Source organism: Neopsephotus bourkii, unplaced genomic scaffold, assembly GCF_033783945.1.
Source record: "Neopsephotus bourkii isolate Nb327-2 ecotype Australia unplaced genomic scaffold, CSIRO-AGI_Nbou_v1 NB_53, whole genome shotgun sequence".
NCBI classification, from domain to species: domain Eukaryota; kingdom Metazoa; phylum Chordata; class Aves; order Psittaciformes; family Psittacidae; genus Neopsephotus; species Neopsephotus bourkii.
The window spans coordinates 12,912,112-12,930,027 of NW_026900570.1; the positions used below are offsets into that span (position 1 = coordinate 12,912,112).

The 17,916-nt window shown below is 38.4% G+C and overlaps 1 protein-coding gene across 4 annotated transcripts in view; it reads left to right on the plus strand.

Annotated features, from left to right (window-relative positions):
• Positions 1-17,916, plus strand: part of ARHGAP21 (Rho GTPase activating protein 21) — a 110,589-nt gene that overhangs the window by 75,282 nt on the left and 17,391 nt on the right. For 3 of the 4 annotated variants that reach the window (XM_061351471.1, XM_061351467.1, XM_061351485.1), the window contains 2 exons: positions 5,827-5,856; positions 7,325-9,272. In XM_061351471.1, the coding sequence (XP_061207455.1) occupies positions 5,827-5,856; positions 7,325-9,272 (1,978 nt within the window). The remainder of the gene's footprint in view (positions 1-5,826; positions 5,857-7,324; positions 9,273-17,916) is intronic. The other variant, XM_061351477.1, reaches the window with a different exon arrangement.

Sequence of the window (17,916 nt, forward strand, 5' to 3'; positions counted from 1 at the left end):
AAAAATTTATGCAGTTCTTCTGAAGATGGTAATTATTAAGCCTTCAGATGTTAGAATCTACTGTTCTCATTACAAGACTTGGTGAAGAACTTTGCTCAAAGCTGAACAGTCGTGTTTAAAATGTTTTTAAACAGCATAGACTGTTACTCCTTTCACTCAGTGTGAAAAGATGGTAACTTTCTGTTTTCAGCTGAGAGACTGCATTCTGCTTTTGCTTTGTTTTTCACTTTTTGTCTTTGTCATTAATGCTGTATTAGCTTTTGTGGATGTCTCTAAATAAATTATAAACCTCAGAGCAAATTCTTATTCCTGAATGAAGTGCAGCTCCTACAATCTCTGTAGTGGAAGGGTCAGTGTAAGTGCAAAGTGACCAGAAATGGGAAGGTGCATTATGCCCTTCTTAATGGAGGGAAACCTTACACTTCTGTCACTGAAGTTGTGTTATGTAAGTTGCTATCATTCATTGTAAACTGTTGATGTTAAATACAGGTATGCTGTAAAAATAGAACTCGAAGCACTACTGCATATTGTAGTAGGAGTTAATGAAAGGTTTATCTAGTGCAACGAGCATGAAATAGTTCCATTATGTTCAGGAACGATGCTGGTTGTGGTAAGTTTTACAAGTACTTGGCAATCTGCTCCATATGGTGATGACTGATTGCTAGGTTAACTACATAAAGACCACAGTTGCTTGTTTCTATCCTTAGTTTGCTATTTATAAACCTTGAGTTTAGTTTGCAGAAATATCCATATATATATCTGTGAACCTCTGGGTATATTGAATTTCCTGAAAACAGGGGGTTAAATCCATTCATCAATAGTAACAGTGAAGTGGTCCGATCCACAGGTCATCGCCCTCTGTGGCATATGCACAGTGCTTACTTTGAAGGCAATTATATGTGAAAGCCTACTGTTAGTGTATCAGTCATGTTCATTGGTTGGTGTGATCTTGGAAATGTCTCTTTTGGGATGGGGGAGAGGATATTTAAAGTATCTCTGCCCATGACAAAAACATGAATTCTTGGCAGCTATGATTGTGTTGTGTTTTTTCATGCTTCTTGTAGGTTTTAATACCACTGACTTCATACAAATGGAAAGACACATTTAGGTTGACTACAAGTAGCTCTTAAGTGTATTTAATGGAATTGTTGCTGTTCTGTAATCTTTGCATAACAAATTTAATACTAAGAAGTTGTTCAAACTGTGGCACTTTCCAGTCATCCAAAAGCTTTTCATGCTGCACAGAACGTACTGAATGTAAAGGTGCTCCCTTAAGAGAGAAAATTGAAATTGGTAAGCCCACTTACAGGTCAGCTGTGTTATAATTCTTGTCAGTAGTTTTTAGTTTCTAATGTGTACATGTTAGGGTGTTCTTCATTTGCAGTATTATTTCATGTGGGAATTTGCGTGTTTGCTAATCATTCCTTGTGTGTGTGAAGAAGAATATAGCTTCCAAGTCACTGAATTTTGAAGTATCAGGCACTTGAAAATATCACTCTTAAAATTGCATCTGTGATGGTCTACACCAGAGCTGTTCATCTGGAAGGTTATTTGTCCTGTAGCGTATTAACGCTTATATATCAGGTCTGTTATATGTAAGTATATGTAGATATTTATTTGTAAATATGTATATCTGCTTTGTGTGTATGTGTATATAAACACACATGCTACAGGCGAGTTATCCTGACTTTCATCTTTTGTTTTCTATCACTTCCCTCACTACTAACTCAGAAAATCAGCTTTCCTAACTTTTATCCTGCCTCCAACAGTTTCACTCTGAATAAGTTTTAAGAATTCATTTCTTCATAGGAATTGCCCTAAAAGGTGGGATGTTTACTTCTAGTCCTAGGTGGTGTCACCATACATTTTAGTAGCATGTGAATGTGTTGAAACACGCTTGAAACACTCCTTAGCATTCCAGAAGGATCTCTGTAATTTCATTTACAAAAAGATTTTATTGGGCATTCTGTGAATTATGGAAAATGTGGAAATAAAAGGGGGGGCCGTTTATGCATTTTTTTTATGTGTGTAGTTCCCTCTTGTTTATCTTTTATTTTACATCTTCCTGTAAAATTACAGGCCACTGAAACTGTGTATCACTAACTGAAAGTTGACCATGTTTGAACAGAAATGTTTCTCTTGTAATAGGTAGTAGGGGAACAAAAAAATCCTAGATGGGAATGATCAGGAAAGCAAGTGAAAGCCAATTGAAGCATCTCTTTTTTTGCCTTTTTTTCTAGTGAGGTGATGTGAACATTTTCAGTATGTTGGGCAGCTGTGCAGAAGAGTTTGCTGCTTTGCCATTTCCGATACTTAACCACAATTTTGCAGCTCTCAAGGCTTTTTGGTACCCTGAAATTGCGAGGGATGCACCTGTATTAAAAAATAAGAAAAAAGAACACTAATGAGTTTATATTTAGAGTTTCATATGCCCCAGTAACCTCATGTCTCCGACTACAGGTCTGCTAACAGTCAACTTGAACAATATTGTCTTCTTTTTTCCTGAGACCGTCCAGTTGCATCAGACCCAATGGGAGCAACACAGCTGTTTCATTGGCAAACTAAAATATCTTCATTTGCCTTACTTTAATAAACAGAGATGTGTTAATATGTAGCTGTGTTCAGAACTGAGTCTTGGACCATGTTTACTTCCAGATTTTGAACTGACACAGTTACTTATGTATGTAGAGGTTAATATTAAAGCTCTGACAGCAAGTACAATGGAAGAAGGGCTGTGGCGTGAAGACATAGCGACCTAGGAGACTTTTATTTATCTAACATTGCATATGTTAGAAAATACCATTTGCGTCAACCCTCCTCATCTCAATACAGACTAATACTCACAAGGAAGTCTTTCACATGGCTTGTATTGGGAAATGAAATTTCTTGGGCTTAAGGCTATTGAGAAGGTGTGCGTGGGGTTTTTTGGTCATTTTTTTCAGGTAACGTTATTTGACCGTAGTGGTTGCTGGGTGTCTCTGAGTGAAATGAAACCCCTTGAGCTGTATTACTGGCATTCTTGCCAGAGCAAATTGTAATTGGAAAGTGTTTCCTTTAAGACAGCTGAAAACCTTTTGTGGTGGTCAGTTCCCATACTCATGTTAACTGTGAGAATAGGTTAGGGCTGGGGAAGCAAAACATAATCAGAAGTCAAAGTGATTGGAGAAAGAAGGAAGAATGCCTCAAGCTCAGACTTGCAAGGTGCTGGACACATTAGGTTGATTCACCAAAACGCTTATCTACAATTTTGTAAGTAGTTCGGTTGAAATCAGTGTTATTATTTATCCTCTAGTGAAGCATAGTGAAGCATGCTTGTCCTCAGTGAAGCATATGCCTAAATGCTTTTATGAATTTGGACTAAGGGGTATAGGACATGGTTGGTTAAAGTTCTTGAAAGTATGGGGTTTCACTGTGATTCTTACTAAGACATACCCTTGTATGTCAGCTGTTATTATTCTCACATAAATGGCATAAAACCAAGTGAGGAAAAAATGCAAGCAAAACCCTTAGCTGAATTTTAGAGGGTTAATAAAATGCCTTGTAAAAATACCTTATAAAATGTTTTACTGACTTAAAATTTATTTTGTATATCATACATGAATGTATTACCTTAACAGTTAAACCCTTAATGTGCTAACGGTTCTACAGATTCACAGTAAGAAATTAATTCTTTGCCACAGAAGTTTGCAAACTTGGTGCAAGCAAAACCAGATTGCAGGGTGGGGACGAAATTGTACACAGTAACTGGAAACACGCTGAGTTCTTTCTGTAAGCACAGCAGTTTTCTTCTAGTAATTGTTGCAGAGCTGTTCTCCATCACAGCTCTTTATGTCACTCTGAATTCGTGTCTTTGTATGGTAAGCTTTCCATAACTGCTGTTGTTTTGAGAAAGTGGGAAATTGCTCATAAAACACCATGTTTTCAGTTGTGTTGGACCTTCTGAGTAACTGCTGAGTACCTGGCTCCTGTAGGACTTCGAGTGGCTTGGCTGGTGTCTGAATCAGGAGCGTTAATGATCTAGATATTAAATTTTTATTTTTAAGTTGGAAGGCTTTTTTTCATTTATTTATAAGGCTCTTTAAAGACTTAAGTTTAAGCCCTACCCTAATGGCTTTTTTGATAAGTATATCCTCTATTGCAATCACTTAGAGATTAAGGTAGTATTTCCACATGCTATATCATTAGAGGAACTAAAGGGAGAAGAGAGTAGTATTTAAACTGTGTTTTGTATATAGTTGCAAAATGTTAAAGTGTCAAAATAGTGTATGAAAACTAATAAATACATTGGCATGCTTCACATTTTTTAGTCTCCAAAACCTCTTCTTAAAATTTAACTTTACTTTCTAGTTAAAGCAGTTAAAATAGCTCATAGTAAAAAAGCGGGTAATACAGCATTTAGTGTGACATTATTCAGAACAGATCCCTGCATTTCTTTGCAAGTCGCAGTATTCCTTTTTAGGCCCTTGATTGGAATTATGAAGCAAAGATACTTAATATTCTTTGTTACAATGTCACAGCCCCCGTTTATAAACTTTTTCTTGCTTGGAAGAAAGTTCAGCTTTGTTTCAGTGATTTCTTGGAAGTGGGTGGAATGAGCTTGAAAGAACGACACTTCCCTCATCATAACCTTTTTTCCAGTAACTGTCTCATTCAGAACTGGCAGTCTGTCTGGTTACACCTGCATCATGGAAACATACTCTTTACTGGAGGAAGGGAGAAGAAAGCCTAGCTGATCTAATTTTGAGCCCTGTGCGAATGCTGGCTTCTGAAGAGATGTAGTGTCTGTGATACATTTTTGTCAAGAGTTCAGACCTTTTTTTTTAAACTCGTTTGTAGTCTTCAGCTATGATCAGATCACGCTGGTTTTGGAATTCAGCCTTTCTGCTGTCAAAGTCAATGAAGCATTGTTTGTCAGGGGCATGCTTTACAAACACATAAACACAGTGCATTTTATATTGGTGTAATGTGTGTGTATAGCAGGTTTTGAACTGTTTTATGAACTGTATAAATTAATAATTGTTTTCTGATTGAGAGGGTGATTATTTTTGTTTCCTTTGCATGCCAGTTGTCTCGCTCTATATGTTTTCTGGGTTTTCAGCATCTTTTCCATTTATAGATAGATATAGATATAGATATAGATATATTTTTTTACAGCCTGTCAAGTTCCTAAATAGTCATTTATTTAAAGACTTAGAAATATTTATCAGTGTTCTTCCCCTCCATTAAATGTGCTAGTGGAAACCTGGCTTGATTTTTTTACTATGAGTGGAGGAGGAAAAAAAATACAAATCACATGAGTAGAGTGTTTCTGCAGCATCATTCCTCTAATTTCAGATGTAGAGCATGAAAGCAGCTGCAGTCAGCTGACAGCTTGTGGTCATGTTCATATATATGTGGGGAAGGGGCGTGCTGTTATAAATGCATAATAAAGCTGTTGTTTCGTCACCAGGAAGGCAGGGATGGTAGCAGCCCAGGGGAAATGAAAAACAGTAACGTTGCTGTGGTGGAAGGGAAGTCTTGTTGCATAGAGCCAGAGCTCTCTGCAGGCAGCTGTAGGGATGCACCAAGGCAAAATGGCACAAATGTATTTCGCTTTCTGTAAGGGTAGAGGATAAATGCAAGGAGCAGATGAAAGCCTAAGATGGACGTGCTCACAAGGAGGGTGAAGTTATTTTTTGTGCTCTACTGCCCTTTACCTCTCTTGGTACCTTCCAGTGAAATCAGTGTAGTTGTATTTTTAGCTTTCTGTATTCAACATCAATATGACAAGATAATTCTGTCTTTACATCTGTAAGCAGCTTTTACTGTTTTCCTGTTTTCTGCCAGCTGCAGTTTACAAAGGATGTCACAGCACTGGTAAGGAATGTACAGTAGCCATTTCTCTGATGGTTTTGTAAGGCATGTTTTTCTTAAGAATATGAAACAGCAAGTTTGCTGGAAATGAGATAGATAGTCTGAGCTGAATTTTCTTCATAATGCTAATCTCCTAATTTGTGGTTTGTGCCTGCATTATTTGGTCGGTTTTCTCTCAGTATGCTTTAATATTTTGCACTTCACTAATGCTCGGTGTAACATTGCAGCACTGTTGTAAATGCCTCGCCCTCCTCTGTACTTTGCTCTGTATTAATTTTATGGCTGCACTTGGGCTTTTATAACCTGTCTACTGTTAAGACAGAGCACATTGATATTCTGGAATTGAGCATGTTATGATTTGGACAGGAAATGCTGTGATATGATACCACGCCTAAGTGTGTAAAAGCCCTGAGAAATCATTTTAATCTTCCGTTGCATTGGCAGGCTGTGCATTGGCTCTTTATCTCATTATGTTTAAACTGAACAAAGTCATGCTAAAGTTTTTCAATAAGATATTGTTTAAATATGCTGTGTGCTTCTCATTGATTTATTATTTTGAACGTTCTGTTAATTTCACAATAATAGATACTGCTTTTTTAAAAGGTAAAATAAGTGTAGTAGAACGTTTTTTTTCTCAGGAGTCAGGCTCTTAATCATAAAGGTGCAAATAAATGCACTAAGGAAATTAATTGCAGATTTTAATACTGAGTGGACAGTAGTGGATATGCATGAATTTTCATACTGCTTGTACCTTAAAGTTAAAAATGTTAAATATTAGTAATATTTTTGCAACAGCATTTGTGTGCCATATAGTAGCTGTCTCCTGTAAAATGTAAGATGACTTATAGGGTGTTGGCTCACAACAAAGATGTTACTGCTTCAACTTACTTGTTTTATGCTTAGGAACAGTAGCTTTTATGTAGAAGACATCTTAGAGGGGTGTGTGTATGTATATATTCATGTGTACTACATTAAGTGAACATGGTTCTTTTGTACACTAAATGAAGAGAGAATTTTCTAGTGTTAGTTGAATTTATTGTGCAGCATTTTAACCTGTCGGTTGCTGTGAAATTTTGGTTTCCAGCAAAGTGAAGCTTAAATGGGAAGAATGTGTGAAGCATCATGATAGAAAGCAAAATTAAGGGAGAGAAAAATACTGTGTTGTGTGCTTATGGATTTGGGGAAACTTGCCTCAGTACCATGCCTGCGGTATTTCTTAGAATTGGTCTTCAGTTTTTTTATATTTGGGGGGGGGGGGTGTGGAATTAGGGAGGAATGTGTATAATGATCTTGCTTGTTCTGTTTCTGCTCACTAAAGGACTAAGGGGGTGAAACACTATTTTTATCTTTTTAACTAACATCTAAGATTATGTGAATTCTGTACTTGTGTTTCCTCTCTTGAAGCTTGGTGGTGCAAATGGAGAGCTTTTCCATTTCCCTCACTACTGAATACTCTATCTTCTCTCCACAGGCGTATTCCCAAGATGCCTACCTGAAAGGCAACGAAGCCTACAGTGGTAATGCCCACAACATACCTGAACCACCACCAATATGTTATCCACGCCTGACATCTGCACCTTCTGTGATGGCGCAAGCTGGTGACAAGCTATCTTCTGACTTCTCACTAGGGAAACAGCAAGTCAGTAGACCAGTACGGGCAGTGGCACAGCCAGAGAGGGCCTACAGAATGGAAATACAAGTGCCTCCATCACCAACAGACATTGCAAAATCAAATACAGCCGTGTGTGTTTGCAATGAAACCATAAGGACTGTTATTGTGCCTTCTGAGAAGGCTGTAGATTTGCCATCCTGTAGAAATAATCATGCTGGTCCGTCACACAGGACAGAGGAAGTAAGATATGGCTTGAAAGATCAAACCAGTCTAAAAGCACGGACAACGTCACCACCTTCTTCAGTGTCCACTGCCATTGTACTTCCCCAGACTCAAATAACAAGGCCAGCTGATCCAACTGGAGCACTAAGTAAAGCTTCAAACTATGTAGTATGTCCAGAAGCAATCCCAAGCACTAGACCTCCTGCTCAAGTCACAGACTCACCCTCAGTCTCTACTAATCATTACAGTTCTCCAACCTCCCACCAGCAAATAGACTGGAAGACCTACAAAACTTACAAAGAGTACATTGATAATAGGCGCATGCACATGTATGGCTCCCGAACAATACAGGAAAGGTTGGATAGTTTAAGAGCAGCTTCTCAGAATACAACTGATTATAATCAAGTGGTGCCAAATCGCACTGCTTCTCAGGTACGGCGCAGGAGCACCTCTCACGACAGGGTTCCACAGTCTGTTCAGATCCGTCAGAGAAGTGTATCCCAGGAAAGACTTGAAGATCCTGTGTTGATGAAAGAGTGGCCACGAAGTGCTTCACAAGATACTCTAACTTCACCTTCAGTTAATGCTAGGAACCACAGGGCTCGGTCATGGGATTATCTCAGCAAACAGGGTGAAGTGCTAGAAAATTTCCATTCTGAGAATCTGATTGCAGATACAAATGGAGATAGGAGAAAGACTTATAAGTGGACAGGGTTTACTGAACAAGATGATCGGCGGGGTATTTATGAGAGATCTAGACAGCATGCATTTCATATGTCCCTTAGAGGGCAAAATTTTCCTGTGGCTCCTAGTGCTTATATTTCAGACACCAGGAGAGCAGGGAGTAGAGCTTCTCTACCTGGTTCTCATTTTCAGAAAGTTGCACCAGATATAAAAATGTTACAGCCTTCTCGAGATTTGCAAACTCCTGGGGGAGTTTCAAAATCTACAACTGTTTCACAGGAGAGATTGTCTCTCACGCCAGCCAGAAGTTCTAAAAGCAGTTCTTTGAAGAACTCCACTCCCTATGCAGCAAAACCATCATTTCCCCTTAACCAGGGCCTGGATGCTATTGCCAGCAAAGACCAAAGAACAGTAAATCACTTGCATCAGAGTGGTCCGTTAAACCAACAGTCAAGGATCCGAGCAGAAGGTGCCCCAGATCACAAAACAGAAACTGGCAAAACCATCCCACCCTCCTCTCTGTCTCCAGCTTCTGCCAAACTTGTTCAGCCAAGTGAGAGTTCAACTACCTCTGACAAAATAGATGGTTCCATGAGACAAAAAATTCATGATTTCGAAAGGGAAGATATCCATGAGCCTGAAACTCTGCAAACAGATGTTCAGGAAAATGACAAAGACACGGTGGTCATGCGGGACAAATCACCTTCTGGCCACCAGACTCCGCAGCCTTTGAGGCATCAGTCCTACATTCTTGCTGTAAATGACCAAGAGGCAGCCTCAGACACTACCTGTTGGTTACCTAATGATGCTCGGAGAGAAGTCCACATAAAAAGAATAGAAGAAAGGAAAGCATCAGGTTCCAGCCCACCTGGTGACTCGCTGGCTTCTATTCCGTTTATTGGTGAGTTAAACTATTTGAGTGTACATAAAATGCTTTTCATTGCTAAAGATGATGGAACAGCAGTAAGCTACCTGGCATAGCATAGCCAGGTAGCTTACTGCTGTCCCTGTGAACCCTGAAGTCGAAGGGAATGGAGGCTCTTTTCTCATCTAGAGCAATACTATTTTGGTAAAACTAAAAACACTCTTCAGTGGAGGGAAAAAAATATGTTCTGCTTTGTCTGGAATCCTGAATAGTCAGTGTAAAAAAGATACTCTTCCAGAGCTTTCCTTAACTCCCTGGAGAAGTCTGCATTATATAACTGTGTCTGGTTAATACTCCACATAACACTTTGATGTTTCGTATGTGGACAGCTAGCATTTGCAGCACCTTTAAAAATACTTTTACTTCTCTAGTATAAAACGTATTTATAATCCAGTAAAAGAGAGAATATGCATGTGAATCTGTAGGAGGGTGATTTGTAAAAAAAACAAACAAGCTGAATGGGTAGGGTGAAAGCTTTCTGAGACAGATGTGGGATGCAGGAACGGTGTTTCAGGTGAAAGGATAGCAAGAAAATGAAGTGAATTTGCAAGTGACGATGCTAATGTGGGTATGAATTGAAGACTTTGTGGAAGCAGAATGTGAGAAGCCACTAAGGTTTGCTGGTGGGCTGTGACACGAACAGGATTGGAATTGCAGGGAGATTATAAGAAGGGGGCTGAGAGCACTTGTGAGATCATTTAGAAGCAAAGAGGAAATGGGAGAATTGTAAGTAATAGGGGAAAAATAATCCAATTTCGGATATGTGAAGAACTGGAGTCATCTGCTGAAGAGAGTTTCAGTGGCAGAGCGCTTCCATTCTACTCAAGTAGTGAATGCAGAACAATGTATTTGCCCTTGTTGTTGAGTTGGATTTTCTTTTGTTGTGGCTGGTTTATCCTTTAGAGTCCAGGTATCCGTGGACCATTTTTCACAGGGCCTGATTTATATCTTATTATATGTTCTTGAATTTAATGTAAGTAGTATTTGGAAAATACTAAATTGTGATTCTCTAATTCATGTATGTGAAAACCAGCTCTTTTGTTATTTTTTTTTCACATTAAGGGAGTTACAGATACATTGTCTTAGCACAATTGTCTTCTGTTGTGGATCTGCAGCAATGATGTTTTTCCCCCTAGAATTATCTGTGTTGTGTGCTACTGCTTTAAAGTAAATACCCAGAATTAGTGCAGAAGGTTTGTGTGCACAGAAGAATGGAAATAATGCAAAAAATAAAATGTGGGGGTTTTGACAGAATTTTGTTAAGATGTAACAGAAATGGTTTCTTAGCTAGCAGGTGGGTTTTATATTGCATTTTCTTTTTGGAATGGGATTTGAATGGATTTTTTTAATATTTTTTTTTTATTATTACTGAATGTATCAGTATCCAGTGAAATTTTGGATTCTTCTTTAGACCCTGTCAATCTTTAAGGATTAGTGCAGGTTTGTAAGGCATGTAACCTGTCTTTGTGTAGGGTTTTTTAATACAGTGCCAAAAGTCAATGTTTGGCATTTGATTGAAGGTATGTGTAGTATTTGTACTCAATCAGAAGTCGTGCTGCAAGTTTTCTGATCTCATACAACTTAAATGTCGTGTGAAAATCAGATCAAGATTGTCAGATGCAAACCCAACCTTTTCTACACAGTCTCCCGTATTCATTTTGACGAAGATTGGCCATGAACTCTTACTGATGTGGCTTGCTTCCAGATATTTAGAAAAATCTGATGATTAAAATTCAAACAAGCCTTAAACATGGCAATTGTACTGCATTCTGGTAGCAGCTGAGCAGTTCAGAAGAAACAATTGCAGCCTTGGGTGTAACACCACATGGGATTCTGTGAATTCTTATGAGCTTCCATAGCCTCTTTGACTGTAACCTCCTGAATACTCTAGACTTATTAAAAGGTGGTGCTGCAAGAGTGTGGTCATGGCCTGAGCCAACACAGTACTTGTGGCTGGTGGCCTGAGCCAACACAGTACTTGTGGCTGAATTCCTAGCAAGAAATTCTTGTGCTGGTACAGGTGCTGTGGAAAATTTCCACCACTTTGAAGATGAAATAACCCTCTCTGAAAAGAAGGAGCATCTAACTTCTAAAGTTAGAATTAATATGTATGATTCCAACTTTGCTTGTTCCACTATCATTATTCCTAATTACAGCCTCATTTGTTAAAAGGCTTACTAAATCAGGCGGATAAAACCCTGTATCTACTTTGAAACTCAGTTAAAGGCTATTCAACTCTTCTGAAGGAAAATCACTTGGATTTTTCTGTTTTGTGTTTTGGTTTGGTTTTCCTCCTGTCTGATTATTGAAAAGGATGTTACTGTCATTTAAGACATACCTTGGCTGTTGGTGACCTGTCTGCTTCCATTGTTTACATCAACATAATTGGGTTTTGCAGTATTAGGTTTTATTAGGTATGGTTCATTTCATCAATGCACTTCCTGAAATTATTTGTACTCTAGATCTTTGGAGTAGTGTAAAAAATGTAAATTTGGGGGCAATAAATATCTTCAAGGGTCACATATTATTACCTTTTAAAATACTTTGTGGCGTATTTATTTTTGTTATCGCTTTCTGCTCATTACAACATAGGGCCAGACCATATTTTGGTAGAAATTCAGCCGGGAACAATTGGCTTCTGCAGCAGTATTTTGTGACTTGTGCTCTTGAGAGCAACACAACATCAGGATGATTTTAGCTAAGTATCATGGTGACCTGAAAGATCCAAAACAGAAATCCAAGCAGAGTTTCCATCAAGCTTGCTTACGGAAGGTTCTATAGGGATTGCAGTGGGTTGCTGCAGAACGCTTTTGGACATTAATCGTGTCACGAAAGGCTGTTTCAAGCAGAGAGATCAAATTTTTGTTTGTATTTGCTTACAGAAATGAGAGATCTAATCTGTTGAAAGCAAGTCTAGTAGGTAGGTGTAATATATTTTATAGGAAAAATAGATTTACTTGGAAAAATTAGGCAAAATACTGTGTGCTCAAACTCTTTTTCAGGTAAGCAGATGTTCTTGGGGGATGAGGAACCTGATGGTTTTACACATACACGTACACATATCCTGGTACTGCAGGCTTCAGTGCTTTCTATGTAGCTACTAAATGCAGTGTGGTGTTAGCTTGGAAAGCTGGTGTTTCAGGTTCTCTCTATTGTTTCAAACTATACCAGATAGCCTAATGAAAGGTTATTCCTTTTACCCTGAAACAGTCTCACCTGTTCTCTAGACTAGTAAAAATACCATTATCTCTGTCACTGGCTGTATTCGCAGTTGTGGTGTTTAATGTATGTTTTTTTCAGACTTGTAATTTGTACACAATTTCTGTGTTAGAGAACAGCAAATGATAAATTTCTGACCTACAGGGTGATTTTGTACATGTTAACCTGCACTGGGGTGGAAGCTAGGAGGCTACTTAACATTTGAATAACTGTCAAGAAAAGGTTGATTCAGAATATAGTTATTTTAATACATTTCTTGGATGTCTAGTGTGCATGTCAGAGCTCTGCAGCTAGCTTGAAACTTTTTTTTCCTTCTTAACACCATTTATTGTAGAGTAGAGAGCAATTTTTTAGAAAAGGATAATCCAGCTCCCAGATTTAGTTGAATGAACTATCCGTAGGAGTGAAATGGAGAAACTGCTTCAATACTTAACTGGATTGCAGTGTGCCCAGCTGACAGTGCAGTTTAGTGCTTTGGCCTTTACTACTGAGTGGATGTTCTTTCTAACCTTGCCAACTTCGGGTTTTCATATGAAAATTAATTTTATATGAATATGTTTCAAAATAATTGAATGTAAGTAAGTATAATCTTGAAGTATTTCTTTTTTTTAATTGAACAAGTATATAGTTATCCTATGAGAGCTTTAAGCATGCAGTAGCATCTGATAAGTATGAAGACTTTCCCTCAGAGTGTGATCCCGTTTTTGAAAATATCTAGTACATCCTTACCCTAGAAAAATTTTAGGTCACTTCATTGTACTGTTAATTTGTGAATAACTGAGAGAAAATTAGCCAGATAAAAATATTTGACCAGACTTTGATAACACCAAAGTGTTGTAAAAATTAGATGAGTGTCCTCTTTCTGTCTGAAACTGATACTTAAGGAAAGGTGTAAGAGGAGGACAAGGATATATGATACTTAATGCTGGTACTTTCTATTCTCCAACCATTTGCACTTTACAGCATCCCTGAGACAAATGTGATTTTTAAGTGCTCCATAAGCTTATCAGTTCTCTTTCATACTATGGTAAAATTTTGCTATCCAATCCCTGTATTGAATTAAGTAAAGATTTGCCAGGGGTTTAACCACATGGTATTCATTCCCTTTTGTTGGGGAGGAGGGAGAGTGTCTTTTAAGACCCAAATTTCTGATGCAAATGTTGTATGAGTGACCATCAAACCATTCACCCTTTCCATGCCACTCATGGTTTTATCGTTCTGTTGCTTCTACCTTTGGCACTGGCAGACAACCATAGCAATTCCTGTGCTAGTGATCAGGCAGATACTGATTTTCATCTTGCTTTAAGAGCTGATCTTCCTGACAGTATTCAAAAACTTTTTTGTGTGTGTTTCCATTCTGTTTTTCTGCAAACTTCTGTAATAATAAAAGTATTTGGGTACTTGTTAACAAATAGGATAAATTTAGCTGGCTTCTAGTGAATCCTGCTTAATTTTTTTTTAACCAAATACTTTAAATAAATTAACTAGGGGATCAGGAGGTGAAACATTCTATAGTACATATGATGGCATTCTTCTTCTCCAGTGGTGGAAGTAGAGGCATATTAAGGGTTCACCTTCCCAGTATCTACCCTTAAATGGTGTGTCCACAATTCCAAGAACTGTTTTTAAAATGTAATGAGTTTACTGCCTTTTAGTGAAATAAGTGCCATACCTTTCCATTCCTTCCCATATATCCTTTTGTCTCTCTCTGAAGGATGCTTAGTCTCTGGTGAACAATATGACAATGTCAATGCATACATACTGAATGCAATTATATTCTTGAAACTAGAAAATGATTCACCTCACAACGCACTATGAGAAGGGTTATGATGGTAGAAATAGAGAAAGGTTGGGGGAAACAACTAGAGACTTCTCACATGCAGTAAAGAAACAATTGAAAGAATGTGCTCATTCCATTTTCTCCATGTGAGAAGAGGTAAGCCTCAGGTAGGGAGAAATCCAAAACCTCAGATTTCTGCAGCAGAGATTGTGGCTCATCAGTCCAAAATGTGTGGTTACCTTAAGGGCAAATGGTGTCTGAATGAATACATGTGGCTGATAAGGCATATTTTAAGGAAACTTTAATTTTAGTGAAAACTGATAGCAGTCAAGATGAATATGAAAATGTAATATTTTATTATTTTTTACAAGTTACTGCCTAGCTGTTACCAACCATGAAAACATAAATGTAACCGCAGTAGAAATTAGAGCTGACAGATGTTCGTTTTTGAGGGGCTGTTGCTTCCATTATTTTAGCAGTAGCATTGGCACAGCTTTTAACATGTCATCAGTGTTTCTAAGATAAGCATCAGTCTTCTGTTTTGTTTTATTTTTTTTTCAGGGTTTAACAGTGTGGCCTGCCAAATCATTGTTGCTTCAGGCTTGGTTTCTTAGCCAAAGAACAATTTTCAAATCATTGTGGTATTCTGAAGTGTAGCAGCCAAAACACAAAATTACAAATTAGCATTTTAAATACCGTTTAAATGCTTTGGGAACTCAAAAATCCTTTTTTTAATTAAAACTTAAAATTTTAAGGCAGCGACTCGTAACTTCTAGAAGGCTTCTGATTGAGTAGAAGCATCAGATTTGTTTGCTAATTTGTAATATTTTCAAAGCATATGTCAATCCTTAGTACATCATTATGACTTTAACGATTACAGGTAACAAAGGATTGCTAACAGGGTTCTTCACCAAAACAAATCCCCAGTATATTGGGAACTGTGCTTTGTTATGTTGCAGGGTAATACTGTGAACAGGAACCTTTAGAATTGCTTTGTATTACTTCACGTAGAAAGATGGTTATGTATTTGTTTAACACTGCAATAAGTAAATGGCTGTCGTAGACAAGGTTTTCAGAACAGTTTCACATTAAGAATAACCTTGGGAAGCCTTTTTCTGTTTGTGCGAAACTCAGTATACCAAACATACAATTTATAGGTGCGCATTAGCAGAGGACTGGATTTGATGATTCAGGGAGCTTGTTCCAGTGCTGTGTTTGTGGCTTACAGAAATGAATGTGCTCAGCATGCAGACATGTTTCCATTAGTTTCTTTTGACCCCACGAGGCAAATTACGTAGACATATGAAGAAGTTCCTTGTAAAGACAAGCAGTTCTGTCAGTACTTAAAAACTAACATGCAAACAAACAAAAAACTTAAAGGTTCTTCTTGAAAAACAGGGTAGCAAGTCATCATGAACCCAGCAATAGTGTATCCTCTTTCCAAATCACGTGGTTTAGCCTTGGAAGTCTTCAGTTATTGGAGCTTTTACCTTTGTAGGCTGAGTAATAAGATGCAGCAGCTTGTACTTCAAGATCTGCAACAAACTCACTGCTGTGGGGTATTTATTAGTCCTTTATGCTGTCCTGTATGATATCAGGGTTAGTTTCATGTAGTTTATTTTTGACTGAACAGTTAATCTTTGGTTTATTGATTGTTTCTATTCTTCTCACTATGCATAGGTAAAATTGTATACATGTCTTTTTATTTGATTGCCTTCCTGACAGGCTTTTAAGAAAAATGGCCTATGTGATTGCCTTAAATTTAGCTTCTTTTGAGGTTTATTGGAGATGAGGACCTCAGACACATCTAGCTGTGTGTAGATGAAGATCCTCTTCATACCTCTAGTATCCTGTCCGACCTCACTCCTTTCTTACTGAATTCCTCTCACTGTTGCCTCTTCCTTGCAGCCTCTCTCTCCCTGCTCTGGTTTCCCTTGCTCTGCCTGTGCTTCAGCAGCATTTGCTTGACCCTTCATGTCCTGCCTGCTTCCAAGGTCAAGGAAGGGAGATGTGGTCCACATGGCTGCACTATATAGGAAGTGCTGCCTTATAGCTAGCTAAAACAGTCCTAAGACTGAGAGACACAGAGAAGGTATTAGACATAGGACAAGATTTTAAAGCTTTCAAATACTGTGTTTAAGAAGAACACTTTGGCAAGGTAGTGTATGTTGTGGTGGTGCAGAGCCTTTGGTTGTTGTGGTGGTGCAGAGCCAAAATGGTTGTTGACAGAGGGCTGGAAGTAAGGGAGTGCCTCTGAAGACTGGCTTGCTGCAGGATCTTTTTGTGTCATTTTCATGTCCTGTTGTCAGTAAAGATTTTTTTGGTGTTATGATAAGTGCTTGATAGTTTTGTGCCTTCTTTTCTCTAAAGTATAGTTATCCTCTCCAGTGTATGCCACTTGGGAAATTGTATGTTGAGTAGTTTGGGGGGTGGGGTGTGTCTGGAGGTCCATGCTGTCTCAACATTCTTCTCATGAAAAGCAGTTTAAAGCTGGTTTTAAGTATGTGTTTAGTTAATGAAACCATTTCCTTAAAATGAAAAAATCCACAAAACCAAAGCCATAATCATAACCAACTTGGATAAGCAGGGAACTCTTAAGACCACTCCAGTTCAGCTCAACCCATACTTGTCCGTCCAGTACAATGAAATTCATCTGAAGGTGCTAAGAGAGTTGGCTGATGTCATTGTAGAAATACTGTTCATTACTTATTGTGAACCTGTCTTGAAGAAGGACAATCCAGTCAATCAGCCTTATCTCAGACCTTGGGGGAATCATGCAGTTAGTTCTCTCCGAGCTTATTTCTGAGCACATGATGGAGATGTTTGGAATAGCTATCATGGATTTACCAAGGGTAAATAGTGCTTCACCAGTGTGATTGCTTTTTTAATGAGATTACTAGATATGTGAATGAGAGGAGAACACAAGAGGATCAGCAACCTTGACTTCAGCAAGGCTTTTGACCTTTTCTGTGGTACCATCCTTATGCCATAGTCTAGGTGAATGCATTGCAGATACGGAGGAAAACTAGACCATCAGGCATAAAGGGTAATGGCTAAGGATTAATGTTCTACCTGAACATCGATTACAAGTGGCATTCTTCAAGGTCCATCTTGTTTTAATATCTTTATATGTGACCTAGACAGGAGATGAATATGCTCATCAAGTTTCCAGACAACACTGAGTTAGGGGGTCCAGTCAACATGCCCAAAGGCGGCATATTCAGAAGGGCACAGCCTAGAGGGGTGGTCTGATAGGAATTTTCTGAAATTGAATGACAAATGCTAAGTCCTGTTCCTGGAATAGGCTATTCTCCTGCAGTAGTACTGGCACCTTGATGGTTATGAAGGCTAACACAATACTGGTCTGCATCAATAAGAACACAGCCAGCATATTGAGGGAAGAGATTATTCCCTTCTGTTTGGTACTTCCTGGACAAAAGCACTGACCACTGTGGTCTGAGTTCAGCACTAACCCTGCTTGGAGGAGGAAGAGGTTGGCCTAGGGGACCTTCTGAGGTTCGCTTCCACCTCAATAATTTCGTGATTCATTTATATTTAATGTTTTCAAAATGTCCTCCTGTTTGTGCTCAAGTGATCAGGTTCTTATTTTCAAACCTTCAT